Source organism: Hyperolius riggenbachi, chromosome 9 (genome assembly GCF_040937935.1).
Source record: "Hyperolius riggenbachi isolate aHypRig1 chromosome 9, aHypRig1.pri, whole genome shotgun sequence".
Lineage (NCBI taxonomy): Eukaryota > Metazoa > Chordata > Amphibia > Anura > Hyperoliidae > Hyperolius > Hyperolius riggenbachi.
Genome location: NC_090654.1, coordinates 272,728,566 through 272,747,469, shown reverse-complemented (window position 1 = coordinate 272,747,469; position 18,904 = coordinate 272,728,566). Strand labels below are relative to the sequence as shown.

At 47.7% G+C, this 18,904-nt stretch overlaps 1 protein-coding gene across 1 annotated transcript in view; it reads left to right on the top strand.

Moving 5' to 3' along the window:
• Nucleotides 1-18,904, top strand: part of RPS6KA5 (ribosomal protein S6 kinase A5) — a 128,096-nt gene that overhangs the window by 70,934 nt on the left and 38,258 nt on the right. The window contains exons 3-5 of the mRNA XM_068252255.1: nucleotides 4,250-4,468; nucleotides 11,011-11,126; nucleotides 16,318-16,425. Coding sequence (XP_068108356.1) covers nucleotides 4,250-4,468; nucleotides 11,011-11,126; nucleotides 16,318-16,425 — 443 coding nt within the window. The remainder of the gene's footprint in view (nucleotides 1-4,249; nucleotides 4,469-11,010; nucleotides 11,127-16,317; nucleotides 16,426-18,904) is intronic.

Below are 18,904 nucleotides of genomic sequence, written 5' to 3'. Positions count from 1 at the left end.
TCCAGGGCTTCACTGTCTTCTCATTCCAGGCGGCCATCTTCCCGTCTCTCGTACAGTTCTGTACTTGCTGCTAGAGGTCCAGGGCTTCACTGTCTTCTCATTCCAGGCAGCCATCTTCCTGTCTCCTGTGTAGTTCTGTACTGTCCGCTAGAGGTCCAGGCCTTCACTGTCTTCTCATTCCAGATGGCCATCTTCCCGTCTCCTGTGCAGCTTTGTACTCGCCGCTAGAGGTCCAGGGCTTCACTGTCTTCTCATTCCATGCAGCCATCTTCCCGTCTCCTGTGCAGCTCTGTACTTGCTGCTAGAGGTCCAGGGCTTCACTGTCTTCTCGTTCCAAGCGGCCATCTTCCCGTCTCCTGTGCAGCTCTGTACTCGCCGCTAGAGGTCCAGGGCTTCACTGTCTTCTCATTCCAGGCAGCCATCTTCCTGTCGCGTGCAGCTGTGTACTCACCGCTAGAGGTCCAGGGCTTCACTGTCTTCTCATTCCATGCAGCTATCTTCCCGTCTCCTGTGCAGCTCTGTACTCGCCACTAGAGGTCCAGGGCTTCACTGTCTTCTCATTCCATGCAGCCATCTTCCCGTCTCCTGTGCAGCTCTGTACTCGCCGCTAGAGGTCCAGGGCTTCACTGTCTTCTCATTCCAGGCGGCCATCTTCCTGTCGCGTGCAGCTGTGTACTCACCGCTAGAGGTCCAGGGCTTCACTGTCTTCTCATTCCATGCAGCCATCTTCCCGTCTCCTGTGCAGCTCTGTACTCGCCGCTAGAGGTCCAGGGCTTCACTGTCTTCTCATTCCATGCAGCCATCTTCCCGTCTCCTGTGCAGCTCTGTACTCGCCGCTAGAGGTCCAGGGCTTCACTGTCTTCTCATTCCAGGCGGCCATCTTCCCGTCTCTCGTACAGCTCTGTACTCGCCGCTAGAGGTCCAGGGCTTCACTGTCTCCTCATTCCAGGCGGCCATCTTCCCGTCTCTCGTACAGCTCTGTACTTGCTGCTAGAGTTCCAGGGCTTCACTGTCTTCTCATTCCAGGCAGCCATCTTCCTGTCTCCCGTGTAGTTCTGTACTCTCCGCTAGAGGTCCAGGCCTTCACTGTCTTCTCATTCCAGATGGCCATCTTCCCGTCTCCTGTGCAGCTTTGTACTTGCTGCTAGAGGTCCAGGGCTTCACTGTCTTCTCGTTCCAAGCAGCCATCTTCCCGTCTCCTGTGCAGCACTGTACTCACCGCTAGAGGTCCAGGGCTTCACTGTCTTCTCATTCCATGCAGCCATCTTCCCGTCTCCTGTGCTGCTCTGTACTCGTCGCTAGAGGTCCAGGGCTTCACTGTCTTCTCATTCCAGGCGGCCATCTTCCTGTCGCGTGCAGCTGTGTACTCACCGCTAGAGGTCCAGGGCTTCACTGTCTTCTCATTCCAGGCGGCCATCTTCCCGTCTCTCGTACAGTTCTGTACTTGCTGCTAGAGGTCCAGGGCTTCACTGTCTTCTCATTCCAGGCAGCCATCTTCCTGTCTCCCATGTAGTTCTGTACTGTCCGCTAGAGGTCCAGGCCTTCACTGTCTTCTCATTCCAGATGGCCATCTTCCCGTCTCCTGTGCAGCTCTGTACTCACCGCTAGAGGTCCAGGGCTTCACTGTCTTCTTATTCCATGCAGCCATCTTCCCGTCTCCTGTGCAGCTCTGTACTTGCTGCTAGAGGTCCAGGGCTTCACTGTCTTCTCATTCCATGCAGCCATCTTCCCGTCTCTCGTACAGCTCTGTACTTGCTGCTAGAGGTCCAGGGCTTCACTGTCTTCTCGTTCCAAGCAGCCATCTTCCAGTCTCCTGTGCAGCTCTGTACTCGCCGCTAGAGGTCCAGGGCTTCACTGTCTTCTCATTCCAGGCGGCCATCTTCCTGTCGCGTGCAGCGGTGTACTCACTGCTAGAGGTCCAGGGCTTCACTGTCTTCTCATTCCAGGCGGCCATCTTCCCGTCTCTGGTACAGCTCTGTACTTGCTGCTAGAGGTCCAGGGCTTCACTGTCTTCTCGTTCCAGGCGATCATCTTCACGTCTCCTGTGCAGCTCTATACTCGCCACTAGAGGTCCAGGGCTTCACTGTCTTCTCGTTCCTGGCAGCTATCTTCCCATTTCCCTTGCTACTGACCTCTATCAGTGAGTACAAAGCTAAACAGGAGATGGGAAGATGGCTGCCAGGAACGAAAAGACAGCGAAGCTCTGGATATCTAGTGGCTAGCACAAAGTTGCAAAGGCGGGAAGATAGCTGTTAGTGTTATTGTTCGAATCCGGGTTTTCCAGAATCCTGGATAATGCCGTGCACAAAAGTTAAGCACCATTACGATCACAGAGAGTCACGGAGTTGCGTTCCATGCCTTTATTCATGTAACTCCAATTCTTCCTCCCTCCATGCCAAAAATCACTTAAAGGACCACTGAAGTGAGAGGTATATAGAGCCTGCCCTATTTATTTTATCTGAAGCAATATCAGTTGCCTGGCAGCCCTGTGGAGCCTCTGCCCCTAATGCCGAATACACACGATGCAATTTCCCGCCCGATTCATGGGAATTGGGCGATTATTTCCAACATGTCCAATCGGCTCCTGAACGATAAAGTGATCTATTTTGCCGATTTATAATTGGAAAATCGATTGCTTTATTGATTGTGTGCACATTGGACATGTACACATGATGCAACTATGCAAAATTGCATTGTGTGTGCCCAGCATAATACTTTTATCCATAGACCCTGAACAAGAATACAGATCAGATGTTTCTGACTGAAGTGTGACTGGATTAGCTGCATGCTTGTTTCTGGTGTGATTTAGACACTACTGCAGCCAAATAGAACAGCAGGGCTGCCATGCAATTGGTATTGTTTAACCCTTTCGGGACCACCACATGTAAATCCTATGCTGCACTTGTGACTGCCCTAGGCTCATGCAGCGCAGGCTTTACGCCACCTGCCGTTTCCACTCCCGACGCGATTGTGCGCACCCAAGAGGAGAGATTAAACTGTCATATGACAGCTGACATCTCCCCTCAGTGATCAGTAGCCATTGCGTATGGCTTCTGATCACGTGATCACCTTGATCGCTGGCGGATGCAGCGGGGGGGGGGTTAGGGCGGAAGAAGAGGATCCTCTCACCTTCCTGCTGTTTCCCTGGCAATCGGTGCTCCCCTCCACTTTGGCCGGCATCGCTCTGACGTAAGTGTCGGGTCCCGGCTTGATGACGCCATCAAGCTGCGACCCGGAACTTAACGTCAGTACGAGCGGGGATGACGGCCAGAGCGGAGGGGTCCACAGCTGCTCATCAATGCAGCCTGGAAGGGTAATAAAGGCTGCTGCATACAGGGGACACACCTGGCAACACGGGACACAATGCCCAGCTAGCCACAGTGGGGATCCGGCCTGACCCCTCCCCAAACGTGCCCCCCCCCCCCATGCAAAATCGCCTGGTCCTTAAGGGGGGTTAGGCAGCCGGTCCCAAAAGGGTTAAAAGGAAATAAATATGGCAGCCACCATATCCCTCACACTTCAGTTGTGCTTTAAGTTTTCAACCTGTCAGTTTGGTGTCTGTGGTCAGTCATCACGTAGGTGGCAGACATAGATGCACATTTTCTAAGAATCTGGCTTCTTCATTTGCAGAGCTACCAATGGGCAATGGCTCCTGTGGGGATGATTAAGGGCTCTGCCTCTGACACTGGAGACCAGGGTTCGAATTTCGGCTCTACCTGTTCAGTAAGCCATCACCTATTCAGTAGGAGACCTTAGGCAAGTCTCCCTAACACTGCTACTGCCTATAGAGCGTGTCCTAGTGGATGCAGCTCTGGCGCTTTGAGTCCACCAGGAGAAAAGCATATAAATGTTATTTGTCTTGGCAAAGAGTGTGGCTGCCTGAAGCCTCTGTTGATGTAAACCACATAGCATGCATCTTGCCAAGCTGTATCTAATCTGTACAATCACAGGATCAGTAGCCCAGCCAGAGATTTTTACCTTTGTGGGGAGGAGAGGTAGATGTGGGCAGCAGAGAGTAGGGATTGGCAGAGAGAGGCAGCATCAGAGGAGTGGGAGGAGAGGTGGGTGAGGCAGGCAGCAGAGTTCAGTAGGGACTGGAGAGGTGCCAGCCTGGTTTTTGGTAGACCGCAAAGATATGATTAGAGCATGTACAAGCACTTAGTAGCCTCCTGTGAAAGCCTATCTATCTGCAGGTGTTGTGTAGCCACGCGTGGCCCTGACCACTCACATTATGTTCTCCTCCATGCAGCCTACGGCAAAGTGTTCCTGGTGCGGAAGATCAGCGGCCATGACGCCGGCAAGCTGTACGCCATGAAGGTGTTGAAGAAGGCGACTATCATCCAGAAAGCCAAGACGGCAGAACACACGCGGACAGAACGCCAGGTGCTGGAACACATCAGGCAATCGCCCTTCCTCGTAACTCTTCATTACGCCTTCCAGACGGACACAAAACTTCATCTCATTCTAGGTAAGAAATACTCTGTCATTCACCATGCGGCTTGTGTGTGTGTGTGTGTGTGTGTGTGTGTGTGTGTGTGTGTGTGTGTGTGTGTGTGTGCTTATGTGTGGTGATGGTCAATGAGATACTAATGATTTGGAGTTGATGCAAATGCCATGCTAATTTAATGGAAATGCGAGCAGTTTGGAGTTGGACCAGTCAAATGTAGTAACAGCAGCATTTGACTGCATAAATGTGTGCAAATTTGGCTTAAAATGTGTGTCAACTCAGAATTTTTAGCATCGTTAACCATGCCTGTTTATGTGTGTTGATGGACACATGGATGGTCAGACTGAAGGGCCCACTGCAGGCACAAAGGATTTCCTGGTTCTGTGCCCCAACCCCCTTTAATGTCTGACCCAAAAAACTATGGTAAGCCAAATAAGTACAGCAAAGCCACTCAGACCCTGCTCTTAGGGCCTGAGCCCACTGACGCAGTTATGCCTGCTTTTCAGTTGCACATCAATGTTACAGATGAAGCAGATAAAACTGCGTTAGTGGGCCCAAATTTACCTTAATTAGTAGTACCTAGTTATTTCTTCAATTTTGGAAAGTGTGGTCCTCTATAACAAATTTTTCTGAAGTTTACAGATCTACCTAAAATAAGTTAGAGTAACTGTAACCCAGGGCCAGGATTGAACTTCATCCCAATCAGTAGCTGATACCCCCTTTCCCATGAGAAATCTTTTCATTTTCTCAAATAGATCATCAGAAAGGGGGGGGGGCTACAGATTATTTCTTTTCTTCCAATAGTACAGTAAAGATTGTAACCTGTAGACTCATTGTGAGTCAAACAACGTAAACAAACTGAAAAGTAAAAAGTTATCAATTGCGCTCCCCTTCTAATACCCCAATCCCCCTCACATTAAGGCCTGCTGCACCTCTCTTATAACGCTACATGCACGTTCCATATAGAGTCACAGTTCTCATAAAGTGCGCTACCCATACAGTTCTCACATATGCCATTATTGATGTTCCTTAAAAGTCCTGAGTGGAGGATCAGAAGAACAGGACTTTTAAGGAACATCAGTATTGGCATATGTGAGAACTGTATGGGTAACACACTTTATGAGTACTGGAACATAAACAAACCATAAATCATTTCTTGATCTCTGTTCTGTCACTTTTCAATGTACTGATTTATTTTTGTACTAGTGGACCTAAAACCCGTTTAAAAACGGGCTCTAGGTCTGTTTTTCTGCCGACTGGCGGCCGCCGCCAGTCAGTGCGCATACGCACGCACACACGCAACCGCCCACCCATCTCGCTCCCTGGTCCTGTCCAGGTGTCCGTTACTGCGCACATGCGCAATAGCAAATAACGGACACAGGGACAAACGCTGGACGCAGCGACACAGGGGTTTTATAGCATACTATTGTATGTCACATGACACGGGAAGCAAAACAATGGTGTACATCTAGAGAGAGCAGGAGGTGGAGTGGCTGGATGGACAGCGTTGGACTCGTGCTGGAAGGTGACTCCAGCTCTGCTCTCAGAGGGGCAGGGGGGAATGGAGGCACATGGGGGGGGCAAACACAGGGGGCAAACTGGTACTAAGGGGGGACAAACGGAGGCACAGAGGAGGGACAAAGAGAGGCATGAAGGGTGGGATAAATGGAGGCATTAAGGGGGGGGGACAAATGGAGACACAGGGGGGTTGAGACAAACAGGGGCACAGGGAGGGGCAAAACAAGCTTCGGGGGGGAGGGGGAACGTGCACAGAGGGAGACAGTGAGGCACATAGGAGGCAAAGGGGACAGAAATGGCACAGCATTCCGACTTCAGAACGGATTCAGGTTATGAACGAACCTACAGTCCCTACCTCGTTTGCTTTGCGGTTAACCGTTAACCGTATTCCCGTCATTGGACCTATGCTGGAAAAGGCCAATGTCAGAATAATGGAAAAATAATGGAAACACCTAACATTTTGGCATCATAATCTTTGAACATGTTTTAAGCAATCAAAACTTGACATGTTAATTTTTTTTGTGTGTATTATTTTTGTTATTTGATATGTTTAATTAAAATAATTGTTCTTTACAGATATTTAAACAAAAATTGGTTATAAATTATAAACATGGCAGATCTCTCAGACTTTCAAATAGGCCAAATTGTTGGTGCTCGTATGGCAGGCGCTACTGTAACAGAAACTGCCCGAATGCTTGGCATTTCAAGAGGTACTGCCTCAAAAGTAATGACTGCCTTTGAAAGAGAAGGAAAAACGTCCTCAGCAAAGCACAGTTGTGGCCGAAAGTCGAAGTTGTCTGAGAAAGCGTCGGACTCTAAACTGAATTGTTAGAAAAGCTCGCAAGACCACGACTCCTAAAATCACTGCAGAGCTGAATGAACACCTACAGAACCCAGTTTCCACATAAACTGTTCGTCGGGAGCTGCACAAATCAGGATTCCACGGAAGAACTGCAATTAGAAAACCTCTGCTCTCAAAAACAAATGTTTCAAAGCGTTTAGAGTCAGAGGCGTATCTAGAGGGGTGCAGGCATGGATTGTGCCATGGGCGCCTCAGCACCATGGGCGCCATAACTGCCCTTTACTCCCTCATGCTCCACCACCATACTGAAGGATGCCTCTCAGGCATTTGTGCCTGCTCTTATACTGGAGGACATCTCTCACTACCTATACTGGGGGGGGGGGGGGGGGGTATTTATACGGGGGGACACCTGCCAAATCTATACTGGGGGGGTCTGTTTATACTGAGGGGAACTTCTCATTACCTATACTGAGGGACTACTTATACTGGGGGGATACCTCTTACCACTTATGCTAAAGAAGGCTACTTATACTGGGGAGACATCTCTAACTACATATACTGGTAGGGCCAAGTAAATATGGGTCTACTTATACTGGGTAAACTACTTCTGGCTACCTTCACTAAGGTGCTACCTCTGGTTACTTTTACTTGGGGGTTAACTCTAGCAGCCTACACTATACTTGTATCATTGCAAGAAAAGAAGCTGTTATTATGGGACAAGGTGGTCTGATGGGGGCGCAAATTCAGTGTTTGCCTTAGGCGCTATCTCACCCAGATGCACCCCTGTTTAGAGTGGTGTAGAAACCACCAGAATTGGTCCCTCGAGCAGTGGAAAAATGTGATTTTCTCTGATGAATCGTTTACCTTATTTCCGACCTCAGGCCGAGTGTACGTTTGGAGACAGCCGAAAGAAGCATTTCATCTAGACTGCCTTCTCCCAACCATAAAACATGGCGGGGGTTCTGTGATGATCTGGGGTGCTATTTCTTGGAAATCCGCCGGGCCAATGATTGCCCTTAATGGAAGAATTAACAGCCGAGACTATTTAAGAATTTTGGGCGACCAAGTTCATCCTATGGTTCATGAACTGTGTCTGGAGGGGAATGCCATCTTTCAAGATGATAATGCCCCAATCCACACAGCTAGAATTGTTAAAGAATGGCACAAAGAACATTCTAATGAAGTCGAGCATCTCATCTGGCCACCACAATCCCCAAACTGGTCGTTTTTAGAGATTCAAGTAAGAAGTTGATTTCCGCCACCATCGTCTATAAAAGAACTGAAGGGTGTTTTAACTGAAGAATGGGCTAAAATTACTTTAGTAAACAATTCACAATTTGTATGAATCCATACCTTGGAGAATTGAGGCTATAATTGCTGCAAAAGGTGGACATACACCATATTAAAATATATTTTGTTGAATTTCAAGTTGTTTCCATTATTTTGTCCAACCCCTGTAGTCCGACATAGGAGAGGAATATGAAGACTGTCATATGTATTTCCTTTTAAACAATGCCTGTTGCCTGGCAGCCCTGCTGATCTCTTTGGCTGCAGTGGTGTCTGAATAGCACACCTGAAACAAGTGTGCAAACATCTGATTTGCATGCTTGTTAAGTATTAGAGCAGAGGATCAGCATGACAGCCAGGCAACTGGTATTGTTTAAAAGGAAATAAATATGTCAGCCTCCATATTCTTCTCACTTCAGGTGTGCTTTGAGGCCCCTAAACATGTCTGACTAAGGCACCCGATAACGACCACCTCAGCCAGTAGTCAGGCATGTATGTAGCGGCTGCCGACCCCCAAACCACGAGCAATCTACCTGGTGGACCAACTCATCCCCGCGACAACCGATCGTCTGGTCTGCATTGCTCCCCCGCCTACTGCGTGACGTCACATGCCACTCTGTCGTCCCTTTGTCTCCCTCCCGCTTAGCAACAGAACACGTTGTCGGCTACATAGCTGACACGCGTCTGTACAGGCCGGCTGGTGATGTCGACCTAGGGGATCGGGTCCTCATCCTTGACGGTCGGCATAAGTCAAGAGATGTGTCTGCATTTTAAAGTTAGAGTTGTAGCTGACACAGTGAAATAACAGACTCTTTTAGCATTAGAAAATCTGCTGCATTTGACGGAGTTCAAAAAGGCACAAATGTGAACGCTGATCTTGTTTAATTCCTAATCCAGTGACCCTGCCTAGAGGTCTCCCTCTTTAAGTCATTGTGGTTAGGGAAGGCCGTTGTAGCGTGCCAGAGGGATTTCACGATGCAGCAAATCTCCCCAGTGTTCTGGATTGCTCTGAGCAGCTTGGAAGACGTCCACAGTGCAGAGTTTACACGCAGCTTACACCTGAATACCTGCCAGCCGATGGCTTCATCGCCTCATCTGCTGATCCGAGCTACGAGCGGAGTGCCCGTCACCTCGCTTACACCCAGCTTCCAAATCGCTTATTTATCCAGTGTCTGAACACTAAAATATTAGCAAGAAAGTGTTATATCTCTGTGTTATGTAAAATGCAATTAAAGAGAAACCGTGACCAAGAATTGAACTTCATCCCAGTCAGTAGCTGATGCACCCTTTTCCACGAAAAATCTATTCCTTTTCACAAGTGGATCATTAGGGCGCTCTGTATGGCTGATATTGTGGTGAAACCCCTCTCACAGGAAACTGTGATGACCATGGTACTCCTGGCAGTTTCCTGTCTGTGAACTTCGGTGCATTGTGGGGAAATAGCTGTTTACAGCTGTTTCCAACTGCCAAAAAAGCAAGCAGCAGCTACTTCCATTGACATCACCTGCCAGCAGTAAAAATGTCACCATGTGATAAATGTCAGAATGTAAATCAGGGAGAGGAAAGCTTTTACAACAGGCAAACACTGACTAAATCATTTATACATAATTATTGTAAACATGAAGCATTTTTTTATTACATTATTTTCACTGGAGTTCCTCTTTAAAGCGGACCTGAACTCAGAACTTCTCTGCTCTAAAAGATACACAACAGCATAATAACCTTTACAGAAAAACATTTCTTTGTTACAGCTGATGCAAATCCTGCAATAAATCTGCAGCGTGTCTACTTCCTGCTTTCATGGAGGCAGACATAGGGTTAACATCCTGTGATTGCAAATTAGCTGCTCTTCCATGGCAGAGGAGATTCCTGCGCTGACACAGCTGAGAGATAAAAAAAAACAGTTGTGATTAGTCACAGGTGAGGGGGAATTAGACAGGCTAAACTCTCTAAATACATACAGGGTGCATTTCTCTGTTTTCCTTCTGTCCTGTGCAAGAGTTTAGGTCCACTTAAAAAAAACAGCTAATGTTGGATACAGTAAGAAAGGTTAATGACACTGTAGCTCTTTTAGTGCTGTGTCTGTGTTCTTTATTTTTTCAGTGTTTAGGAGGCTATGGCTTCAATTCACTGAGGCTTTTACAACATGAAAAACTAAAATTCGTGATTTGTGCGGCAAATAACTCATTAACGTGAATTCACAATGATTATTAGCCCATGTGGTAAATCAAGTGAGAGGTTTCTATATCTCCAGCCTGGAGCTGCTGGTAACCAACAGACAGACATTCAGTAAGGTGAGAGAAGCGAGGAAATGGAGCAGAGAAAAGGTAAAAACTAATTAAACTACTCAGGAAAATAAGACAGTTAATAGTTAAACATCATTAGTGGGCATGTTTAGGGTAAAATTGCCATTTACATTATGTTGCTGTGATCTTGTCCTGTTCCTCCAGACAGAACTGGTGTTGTTGGGAGGGGATCTGGCAGGTTAAAGAGGAACTCCAGTGAAATTAATGTAATAAAAAAAATGCTTCATTTTTACAATAATTATGTATAAATGATTTAGTCAGTGTTTGCCCATTGTAAAAACTTTTAAATCCCTGATTTACATTCTGACATGTATTACATGGTGACATTTTTACTGCTGGCAGGAGATGTTGCTGCTGCATGCTTTTTTGGCAGTTGAAACAGCTGTAAACAGCTATTTCCCACAATGCAACAAGGTTCACAGACAGGAAACTGCCAGGAGTACCATGGTCCTCAGAGTTTCTTGTGGGAGGGGTTTCACCACAATATCAGTCATACAGCGCCCCATGATGGTCTGTCTGTGAAAAGGAATAGATGTCTCATGTAAAAGGGGTATCAGCTACTGATTGGGATAAAGTTCAATTCTTGGTCGGAGTTTCTCTTTAAGTCCTTAAGTGTCTAGTCTCCATATTTTCGTACATTCTTCCTGCAGATTACATTAATGGAGGAGAACTCTTTACCCACTTATCCCAGCGAGAGAAGTTCACAGAGAAGGAAGTACGGCTGTATATTGGGGAGATCGTCCTGGCCCTGGAACACCTGCACAAGGTTGGTCACCTATTCCTGGAAACACATATTTGCCTATTCCTGAAATGCTTCTGTGAAGGTTCTCATTTATCCAGCTCATGGAATATCTCTAAATCATTCATTATATAAGAGAGAACAGAGACGCCAAAAGGATAAAAGGGGTTTTAAAGGAGCTTAAAAGCCAAAACTTGGTAATTAGAGGAGGCAGTGGTGGACTTACCCCTTCCAAGCAGACACAACACGACTGTACATTCAGTCTATTTATTAACGAACTCCAGATAAAACAAAGCAACGCGTTTCATGGGTCAGCGCCCGCTTCCTCAGGGAATAGAAAAAGGAGTTACAGCTGCAAATGACAGAGATCAGAGGGTATATTGTTTCTGCTATAATACATCCTACATTTAAAACTTCAATCATTGTTAAGTGCCAAATATGTGCAAAATAATATAGTACATTGACAGTAAAGGTACAGTATTTTGTATTATAGAATTGTTATGTTGGTGGGCTGTGTTGGTGGGGGGGGGGGGTTAAAGAATTTGGTAGAGAGAGAGGGAGGGGAGGGGGGGAGACCAAGGGAAGGGTGTGTGTCAGGAGGAGGGAGTAGGGGGGGGGGGAAGAGGGGGGAAAAAGAAAAGGAAGGGGTTTATCTATTGTGGCCATGGGACGTGCAAGTTACAGAGCAAGTAGCATCAGAGGTGACTGTAGGTCAAAGATAGTAAAAAGAGTGTGAATAGCAGCAAAACCAGCGAAACAGTGGCAGCAAAACCAGTATGGGGTTAGAAGATATGGATGGCAGCAGTAAATACAAGATGTAAGTGGATAAACCCACCAGGACTTACCATCTAGCAAAACAAACGACACTCAGCGCCTCTGCAATGGCAGAGAGTGTCTGAGCATGCTAAATAGTATGCAGGATGTGACATCAATTAGAGAGAGGAAGTGCATCATCAGTGGGCGGAGCCTGCAAGGACTTACCCTTTTAAAGAGGAGTCAGGCCGCCATCTTGGAAGAGGCATGCCTGGTCCTCAGTACTGATGGGCCGCCATGTTGGAGGTGGCCCAGATACACAGCAGTAACTTCAACATTTGCCCAAAAGATATATAAAAAAAAGCCATAATAAATAGCAGAGTTTAACCAGATCTTGATAAAAAGCATACACATAAATATACATACAACATATAGCTTATAATAGTAATAGTCTAAATCATTCATGTCAAACTCCAGCCCGTGGGTTAAATCTGGCCCTTGGAGCCATCAGGTCTGGCCCTCAGGTGGTTTCCCCACTTTGCATTACGAACACAGTGAATCCAGCGCAGGAGATTTGGGCGCAGCCGGTGCCACCATAGGCCATAATAGGAACTACGGCTATCGCAGGCACAGGGAGAAACTTCGGCGCTGTCAGAAGACGGAGCTGAAGTTACTTATAAAACACAATAATTCGACCTCCAGCAATTGCTGGAAGCCAAATTATTTCATTCCCCACCATCCATGGCGGCCTGAGAACTTGTGCAGAAGCAGGATCAACCATATACCGGCTGTATCCTGCGCCCAAGTCTCCCAGAACTGATTCCTCTTGTACGCCTTTGCATTATGTTTGGCCTACTCTAGACCACCAGAGAAGCTTTGCTTGAGGGTTAACCCTAGATCACCAGGGAAAACATATGGGGACGGGGGGCAGCACTAGATGCCAAGGGACTGTATAGTAGAGGGAAGGGGGGCACTAGACACCAGGGAACTGTATAGGAAAGGGAGGACCACTAAAAACCAGGAAACTGTATAGGGGAGGGAAGACCACTAAATAAATTGTATAGTTGAGGGAGGGATTAAGGACCACTAAGCATCAGGGAACTGTATAGAGGATGGAGGAGGGCTATTAGACACTTGGTCCCAGAGCTCAATTTTGGCCCACTTTGTATTTACGTTCGACACCTCTACTCTAAAGGAATAATAAAGACTTTTTAGACTGAACAGCTTTTTGTGCATGCCTCAGTTCCTGCAGCGGAGTTTGTGTAGGAAATGCACTGTGACATCATTAAGGTACCCCCAGGGGTGTTAGGCCAGACACCCTCTGCTTTCTGCGTATGTCTGCCACCTCAGCATAGCATGCATGTGTGTGCTGTTGCCTGGAAAAGACCTGTACTAGATTGGACTACATTTTGTTCAGCCTCTAAGGATTCTTGCGAATCCTGCTGAAGTATTCCCCTCAGTGATGTGACAGGTTCTCTTTTTCTCTGAACTGCGCTGTCATAAGAGTTCCTGGGAGCTGTAAAGTGGAGTCACGCTGTGTACACCTGATTGATTTTCCTCGGAAAAGTCTTCAGATAGATTAGGGTGGAGCTGCTGTATTCTGCGCTCAGCCTTTGCCACAGAGACACTGCTGATTAGCAAACACTAGTTGCTCTCTGTAGGTTTTATATCGCAACAAAACAAACTGTTCTGCAGAGGTCTTGTCCCAGCGAGACAAGTTACTGCGGCGAGATCACGGAGAGGCCTGCGAGGGAATTCCCTGCGGCCCTGAAGTCTGTTTATTTTTACTTTTACCTACCTGTTCAGTTACAGAAATAGACAGTATTATTTTATATACATACTAATAAAAAGGCCTGCATGTTAAACAAAGTGACCAACTGTGCCAAGTTTGTGCGGGGGGGCAGAGAGACCGCCAAGACATATTCGGCTCTGGCATAGGCAAACTTGGCTCTTCAGCTGTTAAGGGGCTACAAGTCCCACAATGCATTTGCCTGTATGAATCATGGCTGTGGCTGTCAGACTCCTGCAATTCATATGTTCTGGGGATCTCAACAGCAGATTCCCACAAAATGCAATTCAATTGGAAGCAGATTCCCACAAAATGCAATGCCACTGGCAGCAAATTCCCACAAAATGCAAATCGAATGACGGCAGATTCCCACAAAATGCAATTCGATTGGCAGCAGATTCCCACAAAATGCAATGCAATTGGCAGCAGATTCCCACAAAATGCAATGCAATTGGCAGCAGATTCCCACAAAATGCAACTCGAATGACAGCAGATTCCCACAAAATGCAATGCAATTGGCATGAGATTCCCACAAAATGAAATTCGATTGGCAGCAGATTCCCACAAAATGCAATGCAATTGGTAGCAGATTCCCACAAAATGCAATGCAATTGGTAGCAGATTCCCACAAAATGCAATGCAATTGGTAGCAGATTCCCACAAAATGCAATGCAATTGATAGCAGATTTCCACAAAAATGCATTTAGACTGGCAGCGTTTTGCCTCAAACAACATTAGGCAGCAACCTCCCTCAATAAATATTAGGCAGCAACCCCCTCAATAAATAATATTATGGCAGGTGCCCCCCAGTTACATAGTGACATGTGCTCCGCCCCCCCCCCAGATGAGGTAGTGACAGGTGCCTCCACCAGATGAGGTAGTGACAGGTGCCTCCACCAGATGAGGTAGTGACAGGTGCCTCCACCAGATGAGGTAGTGACAGGTGCCTCCACCAGATGAGGTAGTGACAGGTGCCTCCACCAGATGAGGTAGTGACAGGTGCCTCCACCAGATGAGGTAGTGACATGTGCCTCCACCAGATGAGGTAGTGACAGGTGCCTCCACCAGATGAGGTAGTGACAGGTGCCTCCACCAGATGAGGTAGTGACAGGTGCCTCCACCAGATGAGGTAGTGACAGGTGCCTCCACCAGATGAGGTAGTGACAGGTGCCTCCCCAGTTGAGGTAGTGACAGGTGCCTCCCCAGTTGAGGTAGTGACAGGTGCCTCCCCAGTTGAGGTAGTGACAGGTGCCTCCCCAGTTGAGGTAGTGACAGGTGCCTCCCCAGTTGAGGTAGTGACAGGTGCCTCCCCAGTTGAGGTAGTGACAGGTGCCTCCCCAGTTGAGGTAGTGACAGGTGCCACCCCAGTTGAGGTAGTGACAGGTGCCTCCACCAGATGAGGTAGTGACAAGTGCACCCCAGTTAGATAGTGACAGGTGTCCCTCCCAGCTGAGGTAGTGACAGATGTTCCCCCAAGTTAGATAGCGAGAGGTGTCCCCCCAGTTGAGGTGTGACAGGTGCCCAGTGCCTCCAACCCGCCCGTTACCTCAGATCAGCGCTGCCCGCCAATGCTCTCGCCTCTGTCCCCACTGGCGCTGCCTCACAGCTCAGACCTAACAGATCACCGGCGACTGAAGCAAGCAGAGTGCGCATGGTACCCGCACGGCTGAACTTCACATGCGGAAGTGACTAATGATGTCACTTCCGCATGTGACGTACTCCGTGTAGGCGGGTACCATGCGCACTCTGCTTGCTTCAGTCGCCGGCGATCTGTGAGGTCTGAGCTGTGAGGCAGCGCCAGCGGGGACAGAGGAGAGAGCATTGGCGGGCACTATATGAGGGAGCAGGCCATACCCATAGCACGAGCCATGCCTGCATCCTTTAAGATAGGGCCCAGTGTGGGATAAGATCGCTCCGCTGGCGCTCTGCATTCAGGAATCTCGGGGAGAAGAGCGGGCTGCAGCAGGAGGCCTGGCGTGCCAGATGCAGCCCGCGGGCCGCCAGTTGGACACCGCTGTGTTAGAACATTAGACTGTGACTGTGGTTGGATTAGATTGTGTATATAGCACTGATGTCTTCTGCAGCACTTTACAAATGCTATTAATAATGGAGACATCAGTGTCAGGCGGAGTGTCTCCAGGTATGCTGGCAGTTGGCATCTTCTTAGAAAACTTTGCTTTGTTGTTGAATTTAATTTTAAATGTTTTTTGTAAAAGAAAGCTGCAATGCACATAATTTATCTGGTTATAAAATGTGACCTTATAATAGTTTGTGGTTAATGTGTCTTTTTTTCTTTTTTGACATTTTTCAATGTTCTTGAAACCCCTTTGCAAAATCCATGTCAGTAAATGATTTCCAGTGTTATCCGGGGAACCTGATATTCCGTGTCTATCCTCCTCGCGGGTTTATCTCCTCTGCATGCCAGGATTTTCCTGTATTCTCATAGCCAGAAATTTCTGTTTTTTATTGGCTAATTTCTCAGCGTTTCCTGGTCCAACTCATAAATAAGCTTTGCTGTACATGGTACGGGCCTCTGCTAGGATTTACTGCTGTTTATCTGCTGAATTCTTGTCTGTGTGCAGATTCTCCCATCTGTCCCCCTGTAGCACTCCGCAATGCGGCCCCCCTCCAGTGTCAGTTGACAGTAAAGGAAAAAATGTTGCTTTGCCATTACAGCTGGGGATAATTTATCGGGATATAAAGCTTGAGAACATTCTCCTGGATTCCAGCGGCCACGTGGTGCTGACGGACTTCGGCCTCAGTAAGGAGTTCCTGTCTGATGAGGTTAGTGAAGAGGCCCTTCTGTCCTCCTCGGGGCAGTTAACCACTCCGGCCACTTCTGTATTTTTAACCCTTTAGCAGCCACTTTGTTTAGAGGCTTGCAAGTGCTCAAGGCCATTTTATTTTGGTACTTTTTTATTCTTTGTTAGAGTTCCTAGCTTCTAATTAGTACTGCTGTAATGTGTATTTGTGGCCACTTGTCACAATTGGGCAATGCAAGACAATAAAAGAGGACTTCTGCTTTCATTTTTTTTATGTTTTCTGCTTGGAGAGGGAGATCAAAGAATGGCAAGAATTTACAGCACAAGGAGTGTACCAGCTGAAGACAAAAGCAGTGCATTATCTTAAAGTGAGATAACGCGATTGTGGCTGTTATTAACAGGTTAAAGGGTACCTAAAGTAAACCTAATGTAGCTACTTACCTGCTGCTTCTTCCAGCCCCCTGTAGTTCTTCAGGTCCCTTGTGGTCGTTCTACACTGAACCATTCGGCACCGGTGCCCCTCCGAAAGCTGTCCGTCTGAGTCAGTCACGGGGTACTGTGCTTGCACGGGCCGTCCATGCGCCTCCTCAATTGCATTCCCATAGCCAGCAGCATTTGGCGCAGTTGCAGCTTTTACAAACTGCGGAAACGCAGACTGCTCCCGGCCACGGGTGTGCGATCGAGGACGTTTTTGGAGGGGCACAGCTTCTGTATGGTTCGGAGCGCAAGTACACCAAGGGGACTACAAGGTCTACAGGGGGCTGGTTTACCGTACATTTGGTTTCCTTTAAAGCAAACCTGTAACCTTAAAGAGTACCCGAGCCAAAGCTCGGGTACAAAATTAGATATACGTAAAAAAGGGAAGCCTCAGGATCCTATTGAGGCTTCCCTCTTTGCTCTGATATCCCCCGTCGCTGAGCGCTGCCCCTCAGAAGATTAGCAACAAGGCATTTACGCTAATCATATCGGGGCCACGCAGCTCTTGTTCCTCCATCATGGCTGCCCAATAGCCATCTGAGCCTGCCCACGCATCAACAGTAAGCCGGCTCCGTGGTACTGGTTATGTGCAAGCAGGCTCCCGCAGCTACTGCATGGCCACGCTTCAGGAAGAGTAACTGGGGACAACAGAGTAGTGAGGGAATCCTCAATAGGATACTGAGGCTTTCCTCTTTTAAGGTAAGTATCTGATTTTGGTACTGAGCTTATATATAAATAAGTTTGTTACTGAATTTCACTCCTACTCCCACAGGCCAGGCCTAGTCTCAGTAATGTACTCAGAGATTTGGTACAGTAAGTTAGGGTAAGTTAGTACTGTAGGCTAGGATCCTTCTCACCTGCAATATCTAAATGGGTCTAACACTAGCCCCAGAGGTCTGGATGTTGGGACTCGCTAAAATCTCAATGAATTGCTGTATCAATGAACATGAATACAGAATCCTATATGACTGGTACAGGATCCCTTCTCTTCTACACAAGAGTGGCCCAGTTGCTTCAGATCAAGGTTATAGAGGTTGTGGTCAAGTTGCTGATCAGTCCCACTGCTGGTAGACTTGCCCATTGCTCCAGCGACTCTGGAACAAACACACACACATCACGCATCAACCAATTTTGCAAGGGAGTACCGTATATGACAGCAGATAGGTTTCATAACAATGTCTGGAAAGTCCTATTGTAGAGAGAAATGCACTACAACCAGCATGGACAATGTTCGCTGCCTTTCTTCCTTAAAGAGAACCCGAGGGGGCGGATGGAACACAGAGGCATGTCCACTTATGACATGCCTCTGTGTCCCCACACCGCCTCTCTCTGCCCCTCCTCACTGCGCTGTAGCCCCCCGTGGTTGGCGACATTATTTGTCGCCATCTCGGATGTAAACACAGGGAGAAGGGGATTCCCTGATTAAAACACCCGCCAGGGGTGTTCCTGCAGGGTTTCCTGAGCTGCCATTGGGCAACTCTCTCTCCCTGGCGGCCCCCAGGAGCAGCGTTTTTTTTGTGGCTACCTGATCCGCTTTTATGTCTTTAGCCCATCTAGAGCTCTCTTTTTTAAAGGAGAGACCAAGCTAACCAATATAAGCACTGAGATATGTTGATGGTGGATCCACATACCTCTGTATGTTGTCTGTTCCGCTCCTCATTCTCCCCGGTCCGGTAATTTCGGTTAAAGTCATATTTTCAGACAGGAAGAGGCAGGCTTGCTTGTTGTAATGTTCCCTCCCATCGTTTTATCCGCCCCATTTACTCCCTCTAAATCAGGGGTCCCCAAATGTCTTGGATCGAGGGCCGTCTCAACATACTTCAGACTGTTGGGGGGCCGGAGCATAAAAAAAAAATGATGTAGAAGTTTTTGCGGGCCAGACTGTAAAGTATACACAGGTGACAACCTGCAGTCCAATTGGACAGCAGTGTCACCTGATGTGGAATTTGATTAGAAACCAGAGAATTACTGCTTCCTGGCTTCCATGTTGTTGGGTGGTGCCAGCACTATTCTATATGTGGACC